A 15,450-nucleotide genomic window follows, 5' to 3' on the forward strand; every position below is an offset into this window, starting at 1 on the left:
TGAGAGGAAGCTTTGTGACCGCTCTGATTTTGCTGAGTGATCCTCCCATGAGTTGTCCGGTAATTGAAGTCACCCATGACAACCAAGGTCCTGGAGCATGCGGCCTCAGCCAGTTCCCAGGTGAACTCCTGGTCAAGCTCAGGACTTTGGGTGGGAGGTCTGTAGTAGACTCCCACTGTTGTGTCTCCTGCACCATGTTCCCCATGGATTTTAACCCAGAGGGTCTCCAGTCGTCCACCCTGGTCACCAATATCAGCTTGCAGGGACGTGTAGCTTTCCTTAACATAGAGAGCTATGTTAAGGTGACAATAATTTGGATTATTAGGGAGCACTGGATTTATAGCTGAATAAAAGGCACGACCTGTGGCCTAGCAAAGCTGCTGACTACAAGGCAGAATGATAGCTAAGCCAGCCATTTGCTTATGTTAAGTAACCATCTTAACTGTGTCAACTAGTTTCTGAGGAAAAAAAAGCAGGAATTGAATCTGTGTGAGTCTGTGTGCTGTGAACCAGCTACAGTAAGGAATGAAATAAGATACAGGGGCCCAAAAAAGTGGAAGATAGTACAACATGAGACAGAAAAACAGGCTGGAATGTGGAAAACAACACATAATTGGTAACAGAATCCAAGATGAACATATGCAAAAAGGTGAATGGTGATTGGTAAAGAAGCCTCCAGAAGCTTCCAGGTTTCAAAGTCCGCCCATTGACCGAAGAGCAGGAGTCAAGGTCTTAGACATGCGCTTATAGCAAAAGGACATGTAAATGAAGGAAATGCATAGGCAATTCCGTGGTAATGAAGCAAACAGTAAACAGAGGCGGAGCTTGAGATGGGAGGAGAAATGGGTGGAACATAGGAGGGGCAAGGGTACAATAAATGTTCATAAACATGAACCAAAGTGTATAAATGTAGAAAAAACTCGTTTGTTGCTGCTCCCCATATTCTGTCGGTGTGGGCGCTCGTGCAAAGCTGTCTCCATTCCGAATAAAGCTGTTGTGAGCAATGTGTGCTAGTGTTTGCTCCCTGCTCTGCTCTGGCTAATGAGTCACAGTATCCATGGGTAATTAGACCATCATCTCCCTAGTCATTAGGCACTGCATGGAGTCGGGGTCTAACATCTTGGTGTAGCCAGCAGCATTCGACTCACATTTGGAGGGGACTGATCATCCCAGTCCTACCAGGGTAAGGCCTAGCAGGCATATTGGGTTGTCTTGGGCCTGGGTCGCCTCGCGTGCTAGGTTCTCTTGGGCTGGCTCGGCTATCATACCCCATCTTTTACCTTTCCCCAGTAGCATGGCGGCAAGTTCAGAGGCTTTTCCTCTTTGTGTGTGGGGTCAGGGTGACCTCAGTGGGTTTTTTGGGAGTTGGGTTAAACGGAATGGGGGTCCGCTGCAGGGGCCCCAGGAGAGTCCGTCTAGCTTGGCTTGTGTTACGGCCTGGGGTTGAGTCGAGGGTTCAGAGGAGGGCAAGGAAAATGGTTTGAGAACTGGGGGACATGATTTAGTCTGCAGAAGAGAAGACTGAGAGGGGAGTTCGTAGCAGCCTTCACCTCCCTGCCGGGGGCTGCAAAGAGGATGGAGCTGGGCTGTTCTCAGTGGGGGCAGATGACAGGACAAGGAGCAATGGATTCAAGTTGCAGCAAGGAAAGTTGAGGGGGAGGAAGTGGAGGGAAATATGAAAGTCTCATGCCATCACATCTCAAAGCAAACCTCCTCTGCCGACAGAGCTCCCTACAGGGTCATTCTGATGGGCACGTGCTCCCCTGCCTCCTCTCACATAACCTGCGTGGCACACAGACGCAGCAAAGCCACAGCTGCAATCTCAGGTGGCATCTTAGAGAGTGACGGGTTGAGGGTGGCACGAGCTTTCATAGGCCTGCTTCACCCAGTGCTACATGCAGACAGAGAGCAGGGGGTCTCCACAGAAAGCAATGGCAATACAAAGGGCAGAGGGAGGGGTACTGTGGGGAGGGGGCAGAGCAGGTGGAGCAGTTCCCCAGTGAGACCCAGGAGTTGTTAAGGCTAGTCCAGGTGAGGGGGGAGGAATCCCTCGCCCCTGTTGAAACCGTGCTCACCACAGCCCAGCCTCTGCCTGATTTCTTGCCCTGCAATTTTGTCAGTCAAGTTGTTTTACGAAAACTTTTGCTGTTTAGCAACAACCACTGTGAGCTGGCAGTGGGAAGTCCAGGAAGGGCAAAGCCTTCCTCCTCCCTCTGCCCCTCCCAGCCCAGCACCTTCTCAGCAAGGCAGCATCCCGGACGGAGTCGAAAGCTGGGTCATTACAGGCGTGTGGTGCTGCACACTGAACATCTGGCAGCAGGGAAAGAGCCAGGTCCAGTTCCCAGCCTGACCTGGGAGCAGGACAGAGCCGCTGGGCAGATACAGCCGGAGGGGCCAAGCAGAAGCAACAAGTGAGGCGCCGTCCTGCAGGTGCCTCTTGCCCCAGAGATCCTCTGAGTCCCACGTGCGCTGCCAGGGACTGCTCTGCCCCCGAGGGAAGGGCTGCAGGAAGCTGCAAGGTCAGTGTTGGAGTCCCCACGGCTTGGGGGACAAACCTGCTGGGGTGGGGAGAGAGGAGTGGGCAGGAAATACCATCATTGTACAGCCTCTGAGAGGGAGAGCAGAGAGGAAGCAGTGTGACTATAGGCGCAAACAATTTTTGACGCTTCTTTTATTTCGGTCAGGAAAGACAGGAACATCACAGCATCTTCAGCAATTCATGGGGACACCGAAGGCCAGAAAGAGAAGCCAACCTGCTCCTGACCACTGGAAAATGTATGCATTCTCCAGACAGGTTGTCTTCACTTACAGGTCAGGGCAAGGGCTCAGGGAAGGAAGAGGAAGCATGCTTGAACACCAACGAGCTGCACCAAAAGGTGTCACTGAAGCAAGTGTGGGCAAGAAACCGCAGCTGTAGCACCTGCATTAGTGAGTGCCGCGTGTTTTACCCAGTGTGTCGGCTACGTACATATTAAGCCTACTAGCAATACAAATACGATTATTTCACAGCCAGAGCTCGGGCCAGTTTTCCTGGGTTTCGCCTTGCTTTTCTGCATGGCATTTGTATGTGTTTCTGGAATGTGCAACACCCTTTTCTGTCGTCTTTGCTCTGGGGAGGGGAGGGGAGAAGGGTTTGTTAAAAGGGGATAAGGTTGCATGAGGGAGCACAACCCAGAGCCCTCCTTGGAGCAGAGGATGTCCTGATTCTGCTGGTTTTTATTAAAAAAGGAAGAAGGAAAGAAAGACCTTCCTAAGGAGAGTGCTCTAATGTCTGCTTGGTTTCCAAGTCAGCCCTGAGCCCTGGACTGTTTCAGCCTCTCGGTGATTTGGGACCAGGTTTCAGGCTTGGGGCAGTCACGTGTTCTGCAATGGGGATCAAAGGAGGGTCAAACAAGGAGCAGTTTTGTGGGTGCAGCTGGGGTCCTGGGCACAGCACCCCCATGCCCAGGCACACATCAATGTAAGGCAGATTAAGAGGTTGTTGAAATCAGCCTTCTCTGGACTTCAGCAAGATTTGTATCACAGAATCATAGGCAATGAGGGTGGACGGGACATCAGGAGTCGCATCTAGTCCAACCCCCTGCTCAAAGCAGGACCAGCCCCAACTACATCATCCCAGCCACCACTTCATTGATCTGTGTCCCCATAACCTCCAAGGCTGGAGACTCCACCATCTTTCTGGGCAGACTGCTTCACTGCTTCACTAACCTTCTTGTGAGAAACCGTTCCCTAATATCTAACCCAAACTTCCCTTGCTGCAACTGGAGCCCGTCGCTCCTTGTCCTGTCATCTGCCCCCACAGAGACCAGTCCAGCTCCGTCCTCTTTGCAACCCCCTGCAGGGAGGTGAAGGCTGCTATTCAACCCCCCTCACTCTTAGTCTTCTCTTCTGTAGACTAAATCATGTCCCCCAGCCCTCAAACCATTTTCCTTGCCCTCCTCTGAACCCTCTCCAATGTGTCCACATCCTTTCTGTAGTGGAGGGCCCAAATCTGGACACAGGACTCCAGATGTGGCCCTGCCCTCCATTGTATCTACTATTGCCCCCCATGGTGTCAACATGCTCTTATTGCTCTACCTTCCCGGACGTCCTGACAGTGAAAGTCAACAGTGAAGTTCTTTACAAACTTCTGGCTGTTTCCTGTTTTTGGTTTTGTATGCAACCTGCAGCAGCCCTTCCTCTGCGCAGCAGCCTACAGGGCAACTCAGGCACTGAGAGTCTGGTCCAGCAGCCCTTTGAACTGTTTAGCCTGGGCTGTGGCATTGCTTTTGCATTTTTTTTCTTGACAAGGGGTTGAGCAGGAAAGAAATCCTTCCACATCATATCTGTTCAACACCGATGCAAGTGGCAGGCAGCAGGATCCCAAACATGGGTGCTGGGCTGCAACCAGGTGGATTTTGCAATTTTGTACTTTGCTGCAGACCTGGGATCTTACCCCCTGTTCCTGGTTCAGCTTTTTACCCCTGGAGCCGGCTTGCAAGTAGGGCCCAGTGCTGCAGGCTCTCCCTGTCTGTTGGTTGCAGTTATAGCCATCCATGGAGGGGAGGGGGTTCAGGGCCCACCACCAAATTTCAGACTACAGAGCCTCGCTGTGGACAGGGGCCATCAGCAAGGGCAAGCAACAGCCACGTTGACCACTGTGCTTCCCGTCACTCACCCACGGCTGCTGACCCTGGTGCGGGAGCTGGGGCCAGATGGGCAGGGGTGATGGCACTTCTATGAGGATTCACCAGTTCTGGCTTTTTGGCCTGATTTGGACAAGGCTGATCCTGCCTCAGGCAGGGGTTGGACGGGATGACCCCTGGAGGTCCCTTCCAGCCCAGCTTCTCTAGTGATGGGGACAGTTCAGTGTTAAGATTCATGTGTTATAACAGGTGCATGACCAGGGAGGAAGAGACCTGCCTGTGGAGTGGGGCAGTGGTGGAAAAAGCAGGGAGTATTTGGCTGGGAAAGGGCAGAAGAGCTGGCATGCACCAGCAACACGCTGGTATTCTTCAGGTTGTGAGATACAAGTCATGTCCCAGACACCAACAAAGCAATTAGAAGTTTCTGCACAGGAAATCCTGGTTCCTGGGGCTGAGGGTGCAGTCAAGGGAAGCAACGACAAAGGGATTTGTGCTTGCTTTGCCCAGGTCCATTATTGCTCCTGCTGGATTTCTCTCCGGCCCCTCATTAGCAGTGGGAATGGTGTGGACTCGATGGACCCTCGTCTGCCTGTGTTTCTGGACAGCACATGTAGCTGAAAGTCAAGAAGGTAAAGTTGTTCTCTTTAATTCTGTGATGTACTCTGCTCTCCCTGCACCCCACATCGAGTCCAGCCCCCTTCCTGCAGTCTGCCATCCGCTGGCAGACTTCCTGCAGTCTGTGCCTCTTCTATTCCACTCCCCCGGGGTTGCAGCCCAGCCTGGGGGTGGTGGGACCAGCTGTATGCATCAAAACTGGATGCAGTACTCCAGCCTAGGCTCTCCCCTATGCCTGGGCTGGGTGAGACCAAGGAAGCCACCATGCACCAGATCAAATCCCTTGGCAGACCACATCTGGCATGTGGGCCGTATTTTGCCAGCCCTGCTCTAGACACTAAGTGACCTTGCAAGTGAACAGGATTGTATCACACAGCCCTGCCCCCATGACCAAACTGTTCTCCTAATGGCAATACCTTATGAGACCCCCGAATGTCGGTCAGGTGCTGAGGTCAGACAGGGTCACGCCGGTAACAAAGTTTCCTTTCCTCTCATTCACCCTTTGCTTGTTCTGCATATTTAGCCTGTGCTCTCCCTTGAGGGCAGGAGCTGTCTTTTCCAACACGTGCCCCGGGTGTGGAGCAGTGACCCTGGCAGGGCCCACTGAGCACTAGAGAAAAACACTACATCATGAATCTGTCTTGGCTTTATCCCCCCAGGTGCAAACATCACCTTGATGCCTGATGTCTTTGATGACCAGTATATCGGGTGTACTGAGGAAATGGAAGAAGCTGCCCCCAGACTGATGGAAGATGAGATGAAAGTTCACAAAACCCTGCGTGAGGAGTGGAACAAATCAAAAGAAAAATGGAATAGTGTGAAGGAATCTGTTGCCAAGGATCTCCCCAAGGACTTTAAGGAAGAATATGGAAGAGCGATTATAGCCTACTGTAGTGGTTCATTTAATCGAGAACTGAATGATGCAGTACAGAAGTCTGGGAGCTCTCGTGCTACCTACAACAGCAATTTCCATTTCAAAGCCATTCATTACTACCTGACAAGAGCTTTACAGCTCCTAAGAAAGAGCTGCAATGTGATGTACAAAGCACCAGTGTACAGGGGAATCGATGAAGTTAGACATCAGCAAAACGGCTCTGATATCATGAGGTTTGGGTATTTTGCCTCTTCATCTTTCAACCAAATTCAAGCTGAAGAATTTGGTGTTGACACCTTCTTCACCATCCACACCTGTTTTGGAGTTGATATCCAGAAATTCTCCTATTTTGAAGAAAAAGAAGAAGTGCTAATCCCTATCCAGGAGATATTCCGGGTGTTCCCAGGAGATGATGGGGACAACAGCTTTGTCCTCCGAAGCACCAACCAGACCTGCAGCCATTTTAATTGTGCCTACCTGGGAAGTGAGTACTGGGCTGAACATGGTCAGGTGGTTATGGGGACTATGACATGGGACTTGTCACTAGGATGGGTAAAGACAAAGAGACGATCCTGCTGCTTGAGGGGGCCCCAGACTAGGGAGCCTGAGGAGACTTCGGTCTCTGAAGCTGCAGTTGACACTCACACCCCACCATGAGGTGATGGGAGCAGGACACAAAATCACCCATGGGACTCTCCTTGGCCTGTCCAGGGCTCTACTAGATTCAACCCTAAATAGAGTGACCAGACTGATGTTGACAGCCCTGTTTGAACTGACTACTATTCACTGATGTCCTCTGCTTCCTTTTCAGATGAGAAGAAAAAGAGCTGTGAATACAACGCTGGTAGGAATGGGTTTGTTTTTCTTGATACAAAAAAGACTTTCCCTTTTGCACAAGGCTGAGACCACCATGACCAGACGAACCTGCCACGCACAGCAAAACAAGTGGGGTTCAGTGTAGGTCCTGTGTAGGAATCCAGGGATGCTTGTGTCCCTCATCCCTGTAGCATCCGAATTCCCCCGTGTCTGGAGGACCTCTACTTGCATCTGGTTTTAGTGAAGAAGTCTGTAAGGGAATTATCCCCCACAAGCACTAAAGACTCACATGCCCAGTTCTGCCTTGATATCGCCCTAAATGCATGTCCCCATCACCTAGACCAGCTGCCTATCCCCCATCTTCTGTTCCCATGACTAGATCCCTTTCCCTGTCCCTGCCATTCACCATCTTATCACACTGAGGTAAGGGGTTGCACTTAGAAATGAGGCGGAAACTCCCTTTTGGCAGTGTGACAGGAGTACTTCTACGAGAGCCTTTATATCAGTGGCTTTGCCCTCCTGTTATGGGCCAACCGCCTGCTTACTCACCTGCCATGCCTTAATCTTAGTTGATTAATTAATAGATGCAATTAGCGGGAGGCTGCCCATTGCTTTTTTTCTTTTTTTTGCCCTGGTGCCAAGGGGTGCTATCTGCGGCTCCTTTTCCTCCCTGCACTGCAGCCCAAGCCTCGCAGATGGTACTGATGTGGTTTTTTCCTGGGCCCTGCTGTAATTCGGCCCTCTCTTTGACTTCCCTGGGCTTCCACCACCCTGTCTCGTCCCGTGTTTTCCTGACACTCCGCTGCCCCCGTCTCTGGGACTTCTCGCTGCTCTCTCTCCCTGGCTTCTCACCACCCCTCCTTCTGGGGCTTCTCCTCCCCCTGGCTCTGGGGCTTCTTGCTCCTCATGACCCCCTCTCTGAGATTTCCTGCTGCCCCCTTGCTCTGGGGCATCTTGTTCCTCACGGACCTCTCTCTGGGGCTTCTCACTGCTCCCCTTGCTCTGGGGCTCCTCACTTCCCCCTTGCTCTGGGGTTGGGGTCAGTGCACCCCAAAATGCCGTGCCCTCTCTGGCACCAGGATTCCCACGCTACCATGGAGTCCCTATGAGGCCTCCTCCAACCCCTAATAGCCTCACCCAGTCCTCCAGTTAAAACAGCAAACACAAAAACACAGAGCCCCTGGGCTATAATATAAAAAGCTAAACTGTCCGGCCAAACAACATTCGATCCCTACCAGGAAAAACACTCCAGCCCCAGCAGCGACCAGGGAGTGTTCACACAGTCCAGGTTCTCCCTGCCAACTGGCTGAGCTCCTCTGCCCTCCTGGTCTCCTGCCCGGGCTTATATGGGCCAGGCCCTGCCCCTTCCTGTCAGCTGGCTCCCCAGCGGTTGTCCTGGCAACCAGCACCTGTGACTCTGGCTGCCCTGGTAACTGGCAGCTGGGCCCCCTCTTCTTGCCACTAGGGGTCTCTCCCGGTCTGTTTTCTGCTCTCAGGCGCGGGGCACCTGAGTGCTCTGCGACAGGCAGGTTATTCCAAAATTACCCCTGGGGGAAATTTGAGATGGATGTTAGTCAGGGAAAGGGCACAGGGCTAGAAGGAGGTCTACATGAATTATTAATTGGGTGGCCAAAGGGACAATCAGCCTGAGGAAGGACCAGCAAAGGGACAAGGAGCCTGAGGAAGGACAAACGCAAGTGAAATGTCTGCACAAAGCAGTGAGTGACCCTGATCAAACCCAAGTCCGAGTCTCCTGGATTCTACTTCCCTTTCAGGCACAAACACCTCCCTTGGGACCTGGGAAGGATTTGTGTGCTCACTGTCAGAGACAGTTGTCAGTATGAAATGATTTCCAACCACTACCTGACACACTTCTCTCTGATTCACAGCTTTGAACCAAGGCATCACCTTCCTCCTCCGGATGAGCCCCTCGCTGTTTGGAGGATCCATTCTCCTGGTCAATGCTGCTGCTCTCAAGCTGTTTGCTACTTTCTAAGTGTTTGCTGCTTCCTAAGTGTTCAGACCCTTCCCTTCCTCCTTAAAGCAAGTTTTGCTGAGAGCATTCACGAGGCATGCACCTACTCTGCTTCCATCTCAGTGCTCCAAGGGGATGTGGGGTAGTGTGACTGATACCTGCCGCACCAGCTTCGATTGTGTGCTGCTCTTAATGACACCACAGTGAGAAGTTTGCTTACTTTATGTGGAAACTGCTCCACAGGGCAAAAGCAAGGCCATAGGGAAGCTGAATAAATCACTTCTTCTAATCCCATATGTCATCTGATAACTGCATTAAAAGGCTGTGAAGCTGTGAAATCTTTCTGTTCCTTATCATTCACACTGTGATGTTACTGCCTGTGGTCAAGTGATATTGCAGTTACAGTTCTCTCAGTCTGTAACAGGTTGGGGCCCAGGGTTGGCCATGACGCCCCCGGTGGTTCCGTGACTGTGCATTGCTCTGCCCCTAGGGTGCTCCCCCTATCTCACCTGCCATGCCTTGATAGCTTATAAATGAAAATAAAGGGAGGCTGCCCATGAACCGTTGCTTGGCTCCAGTTGTACTGGCCCCAGACCCCTGTCTAGGCCTCTATACTCTATGACCCCTGGCTGGACTTTTGCAATCAGCTGTGCCCAGTAGGGCACTCAAAGCCTTATGGGCTAATTGCATAGGTCCAAACTGTCCTTTTACCATACCCCATGACTCACAGGTGTTATCAGTATATTTTCCCTCTGTTGGGGTCTCGGGATCCTTGGCCTTTACCCCTTTAATTTAGTAAAGCCTATTAGCCTGGGCACATGGGATAGGACCTGGTTTTGAGGCACTAGCTTCCTTTGTCCCTTTTAGTCACCAAGCTCCCAGCTCCTGCATGCCAGGCCCCTGGACCCTCTGTGGCTGAGCCCTTGCTGGTGCCAGGCCCCTGGCCCCTCTATGCCTCCCTAAGTGCTCAAGGCAGTCAAGTGCCCCCCTGGACACTAATGAGGCCTACACTTCCCCTATAGCCTCATCCCCAAACCACCGGTAATCACAACAAAAGTACAAGCCCCTGGGCTATAACATAAATACCAGCGTGTAGCAGCCTTCCACTCCTGCAAGAGTATAAACCTTCATTAACCCAGCATCCTGGGCTCCCCTGGGCAGGATTCTTTCTTTTTTTATTAAATTTAAAATAAACACAAATCATACATCTGCATAAACATTAGTATCACAGGATCAAGGAGATGTCCTGTGACTAATGGAGGGTTAAGGAGCTGCCAATCACCAGAGGCAGCTCAGGTGCTGGTTGCTGCAGCAACCAGATAGGTCAGGTGACCAGAAGGGGGCAGGGCCGGGCCTTTATAAACTGCCCAGGCCTGAGCCAGAGAGCAGTTTCCTTCTGGCAGCCACAGGAGCAGGAGCTCTGTGGCAGAGCTGAGTGGCCTGAGTTGGTGGTTGCAGCCTTACTGTGCTGACCGGCTGCGATGATGTTGGGGATGAGGATACCCTAAAGGGAAGTAGGGTTGCAAGCCCTAGAGGGGCTTGGAGTTTACTTTATGAGCGGGGAGGCTCTGTATTGTTTGTGTTCTAGCCAGTTGGCTTGGGTTTCGGTTGTAGTTACCCCGGAGGACCGGGTGAGGCTGTAGGGGTGAGAGGAGGCCTCACGGGGACTCCCCAGCAGCTTGGGGTTCCCTGTGCCCAGTAGGGGCACAGCGCCACAGCGGGCACAGCACAAAGAGTGACGGAAAGGCGCTTGCCGACTGGGGTTGTAGCCCCAGCCATGAGAGGTGCGGCACAGGCCCCAGAGTGGGGCAGCAGGCGCGAGAGGCGCGGCACAGGCCCCAGAGGGGGAGAGGTGCCCCAGGAGCGGGTGCGGGTATCAAGAGAGGCCCCCCCCAGGAATAGGTGGGGCATGTTCTGATTATTAGGAACCCAGTAACAGGGGGGACTAAAAAGGACCTGAGAGGGGTTCCTCAGTATTGGGGACCCCGAAGGGCCTAAAGGGCCAGGTAAGGCTTCGGCCGCCTGCGCCCAAGTGGACACCAAAGACTGACAGGACCCGAGGGGTCAAGTAGGCCAGGTAAGGCCCAGGCTGCCTGAGCCGAAGCAGATTTATAACATTGGCAAGAACCCAGTAGGGTCGGAGAGGCCAGGTAAGGCTCCGGCCGCCTGAGCCCAACCCGTTATCCACCAGTATTCGGACATTAGAGCAACTAACCAAAGTTTAGGAAGACGACCCAGGTGGCATGATAGCCTCAGGAAGTTTGGAGATGGGCGTCGGGGTGTGGTGAGCCCCAGGGGTGTCAGGGAGTGGACAAACCCGGGGTTGCCGGAGAGGGGCACCAGGGTAGGACGAGCCCAAGGGGTGCCAGTGAGGGCTGGTCAGAGGGTCCAGGACAGAATAAATGTCCGGGAACAACTGCGAGGCTTGGGGCATGCTAAAGGGGAGGGATAGCCCTTAAGGCAAGGGGTGCACAGAGGTACCCCACACGGAGTAGGGGCAGGGACATTCGCACCGTTCACCGGGGGGATAAAGGCAGCCTCCCATCCAAACCTAATTATCATCAAAGTCATGATGGGCGAGAATCCGAGGGTGCTGAGTCCACCTTACGTGATGGTAGGGGGCGCTAGGGAGTACACGGCCGCTCCTAGGCCCAACTCCCTCACAATTAGCAGTACATATTTTTATTTTAATAAGCCCCCCCGGTCCCCCTTAAACCCCAGGGGAGGTGCACCTAGGCCACGGGTTAGTGAGGAACTAGTTAGCGAACTTCTGGAGGGTCTGGATGTATTCAAATCAGCTGCTCCGGATGATCTCCTCCCTCCAGTACTGAGGGAATTGGCTGAGGTCATTGCAGGACCACTGGCATGGTTTTATGAACACTCTTGGTGCTCTGGTGAGGTACCGGAGGACTGGAAGAGGGCCAGTGTGGTTCCCATCTTCAAAAAGGGGAGCCAGGAGGACCCAGGAAACTATAGGCCGTTACTCTTACCTCAATCCTGGGCAAGCTTTTCGAGAGAATTATTCTGGCGCATGTCCATGAGGGGCCAGCAGGGGAGATTATGCTTAGGGGCAACCAGCATAGGTTCATTAGCAGCAGGTCCTGTCAGACCAACCTGGTGGCCTTCTACGACCAGGTCACCAAATCCTTAGATGCAGGGGTAGCAGTGGACATAGTCTTCCTGGACTTTCGGAAGGCCTTTGACACTGTCTGTCACCCCGTTCTCATTAAGAAGCTGAGGGACTGTGGTCTCAATTGGGTCACCAACTGGCTGGAGGGCTGCACCCAGAGAGTGGTGGTGGATGGGTCATTTTTGACCTGGAGGGATGTGGGCAGTGGGGTTCCACAGGGCTCGGTCCTTGGGCCCGCACTGTTCAACATCTTCAACAGTGACTTGTATGAGGGGATAAAAAGCACCCTGTTCAAATTTGCTGATGAGACTAAGATGTGGGAGGATGTGGGCATGCTAGAAGGGAGGAATAGGCTGCAATTGGACCTAGACCAGTTACAGGGGTGGGCTGATGAGAATAGGATGGGATTCAACACCGACAAGTGCAAGGTGATGCACCTGGGGATGAACAATCAGCACCATACCTACGAGTTAGGGAACTCACTTCTTGTCAGTACAGAGGAAGAAAAGGATCTTGAAGTCATCACTGATGCCAAGATGAACATGGGCCGGCAGTGTGGGGACGCAGTCAGGAAGGCCAACCGCACCTTGTCGTGCATCCACAGATGCATCTCGAGCAGGTTCAAGGAGGTGATCCTCCCCCTCTATGTGGCACTGGTCAGGCCGCAGCTGGAGGACTGCATCCAGTTTTGAGTGCCCCACTTCAAGAAGGATGTGGACAACATGGAGAGGGTCCAGAGGAGGCCACTCGCAGAGTCAGGGGCAGCAGAGCAGGCCCTATGAGGAGAGGCTACGGGACCTGAACCTGTTCAGCCTCCACAAGAGACGGCTGAGGGGGGATCTAGTGGCCTGTTACAAACTAGTCTGAGGGGACCAGCAGACACTGGGGGAGTCCCTGTGTCCCCGAGCACTACCAAGAGTGACTAGAAATAATGGTCACAAGCTGGCAGAGGATAGATTCAGATTAGACATCAGGAGTCGCGACTTCATGGTCAGGGCAGCTAGGATCTGGAACCAACTTCCAAGAGAAGTGGTGCTGGCCCCTACCCTGGGGGTCTTTAAGAGGAGGCTAGACAAACACCTTGCTGGGGTCATTCTTCCCTGTCATGGCAGGGGGTCAAACTAGATGATCTGCTCAGGTCTCTTCCGACCCTACTAACTATGATACTGGCCAGGTGCCAGGAGATTGGAAACTAGCTAATGTGGCCCCCATTTTGAAGAAAGGGGGACTCCAAGATCTTGGAGAAAATCATCAAGGAGCACATGTGTGGGGGGTCAGCAGGGGAGGTCATGCTCAAGGGCCACCAGCATGGGTTCATCAAAGGCAGGTCCTGCCTGACCAACCTGATTACTTTTTATGACCAAGTAACTAAATCCTTGGATGATGGTGTCACCATGGATGTAGTTTTTCTAGACTTTAAGGAGACCTTTGACACTTTCTCTCACCCCATCCTCATCAATAAATTAAGGTACTGTGTCATTGGTGCCTACACAGAAGAATGGGTAAAAAACTGGCTGATGGGGCGCACCCAGAGAGTAGTGGTGGATGGGTCGTACTCAACCTGGTGAGATGTGAGCAGTGGGTTTCCCCAGGGCTCAGTCCTTGGACCCACACTGTTTAACATCTTCATGAGCAACTTGGATGAGGGGTTGAAAGCACGCTGTCCAAGTTTGCTGATGACACTAAGATGCGGGGTGAACTAGACACACTTGAAGGGAGAGAGAGGCTGCAGCTAGATTTAGACAGACTACAAAAGTGGGCAGATGAGGCTAGGATGGGGTTCAACGTAGATAAATGCAGGGTGCTGCACCTTGGGAGAAGGGATCCACAGCCTGTGGCGGGCCAGTAGGGGGCACTCCTGCATTGAGCTGCCCACCTGCCTGCGCCCGACCACCTTCCAGGCTCCGAATGCCTCCCTAGGGGTGCCTTATGCTTGGCAACCCCTCTCCCAGAGCACACTCGCTAGTCTGGGGGTAACGTCGCCCCCACCACCCCGAGAAGGGACTCTCTCAGCCCTGCGTCCTCGGGGAAACACAGGCCTAATAGTCCGATGGGTACTCGACCCAGTACAGGCACTTGGGGCACTTCCCCAAGTCAGGGGGAAAAAAGCAAAGTCTCCCTTAGTCGCAGACCTAAGGGGTCTCTCTGGCATAATTTAGACCCACCCCTCAATAAGTCTCCCACACCAGTCAAAAAGGAGAACTTTATGGTTATGAAGGGTAGGGGAAACTAGGGTACAGGACTGAGCAATATCTTAGAAATCCTAAAAAGCAAACAGCGGGGCTGAGGTAGCCTTTTGATCACGCATCTGAGTTACTGCCAGCTAGATATCTAATGCGATTGAGTAGCTTACTCACAAGCATCTTCCAGAGGCTGGTTGAGTTTCCCCTCTGAGTCTTGGGGTGAGAGAGAGAGCTCGGTCCAGATGGTAATGCTTCTCTCTCCCCTGCTTGGCTGCTGCTTCACCTCATGGCCGAAGAGAGAGACCCTCCTTCCCACCGCAACTTATATAGCCCCTGTGACCTCATTCACCTGGTCCAGTGGAGGTCAGCCCCAGCTGGCTGTCAGCCAACCAATTTGAAATACATCACCTGTTACCAGGCAGATCCCAGCTCCCCAGGTAGAAACCCCCCACCCAGGTGGCTGATGCCAGTCCCGTAGGCAGAGGGAGCAGGTTCCCCCCTCCCTCAGGACTGCAGCCAGCTCAGGTTACCTAAAGAGATCACATTCTTGCAGGGCAGAGATTTTGGGGAGAAACCAAAGTGGCTTTCTGCCACAGGCTGCATCCAAGTGCAGCAGGCAGAGGCAGACTTAGAGATTTTCAGACAGTGAAGTAATGGATGCCCCTCGAACACACAAGTCATAAACTCACTGAAGTTTGGTGCAGATGGTTTCACCCAGCAAGGAAATAATCACTATTACCCTCATGTTTCCCTTTCTAGAATGTGAAAAGGACCTTGGACAGGTGCGGTATCTTCCCCTTCCCCCTCCCAGGAGATTCCTGCTTGGGCTGTGGCAGGAATATCCACGTGGAAGAGCTGGGCTGAGCGATGATGGGGGATATGTTCCTCTTAGAGCAAGGAAGTGGAGCTTCAGGAAGCAAAAGCTGTTTCTACAGAAGTGAAGACCCCGTGCAGCATCCCAGGCATGATGGAAATGCTAAGGAAATTCAGAGGTACACCGCAGCACATGGCAGGGTCACTGGCAGCAGCGAGAGCCATGCTGGGCGCACTGGGGATGTAGCACACACAGCACAGGGGGATGTGACTGCCGTGTTGGCAGAGAGCCTCCGCAGTCCTGCAGCCGTCTCCTCAGCCCATGTCTGAGGGTCTCTGGATCGGCAGGGGAAAAGTCCCGTTGTAATTTCCATGCAGGGCACAGCTGGGTCACTCCAGTGGGGACAGGTGACACAGGA

General features: G+C 52.8%; 1 protein-coding gene across 3 annotated transcripts; it reads left to right on the top strand.

The window, feature by feature from the left end:
• The first annotated feature begins 2,697 nt into the window (after window positions 1-2,697).
• Window positions 2,698-9,343, top strand: LOC149851685 (ecto-ADP-ribosyltransferase 5-like). 3 transcript variants are annotated; one of them, XM_090030491.1, is made up of 5 exons: window positions 2,698-2,928; window positions 5,133-5,254; window positions 5,900-6,598; window positions 6,926-6,958; window positions 8,820-9,343. In XM_090030491.1, exons 2-5 carry the CDS (start codon window positions 5,185-5,187, stop codon window positions 8,924-8,926), a joined length of 909 nt encoding a protein of 302 aa, XP_089886617.1. In that variant the 5' UTR covers window positions 2,698-2,928; window positions 5,133-5,184; the 3' UTR covers window positions 8,927-9,343. The 3 variants fall into 3 exon arrangements, with proteins under 3 accessions (XP_089886617.1, XP_089886616.1, XP_089886618.1); XM_090030490.1 differs by having other exon boundaries at window positions 2,708-2,775; XM_090030492.1 differs by lacking the exon at window positions 2,698-2,928 and having other exon boundaries at window positions 4,477-5,254.
• Window positions 9,344-15,450: the final 6,107 nt, after the last annotated feature.

This window comes from Crocodylus siamensis, unplaced genomic scaffold (genome assembly GCF_052110815.1).
Source record: "Crocodylus siamensis isolate JL-2025a unplaced genomic scaffold, ASM5211081v1 HiC_scaffold_493, whole genome shotgun sequence".
Classification (NCBI taxonomy): Eukaryota; Metazoa; Chordata; order Crocodylia; family Crocodylidae; genus Crocodylus; species Crocodylus siamensis.

Excerpts from the sequence above, each read along its gene's own strand:
- LOC149851685 (XM_090030490.1), top strand. The coding sequence starts at position 2,720 with ATGGGGACACCGAAGGCCAGAAAGAGAAGCCAACCTGCTCCTGACCAC. Across the intron at positions 2,776-5,132 it reads GCTCCTGACCACTGGAAAAT|GTCCATTATTGCTCCTGCTG; the intron begins GTATGCATTCTC and ends TGCTTTGCCCAG. Across the intron at positions 5,255-5,899 it reads TGTAGCTGAAAGTCAAGAAG|GTGCAAACATCACCTTGATG; the intron begins GTAAAGTTGTTC and ends TTATCCCCCCAG.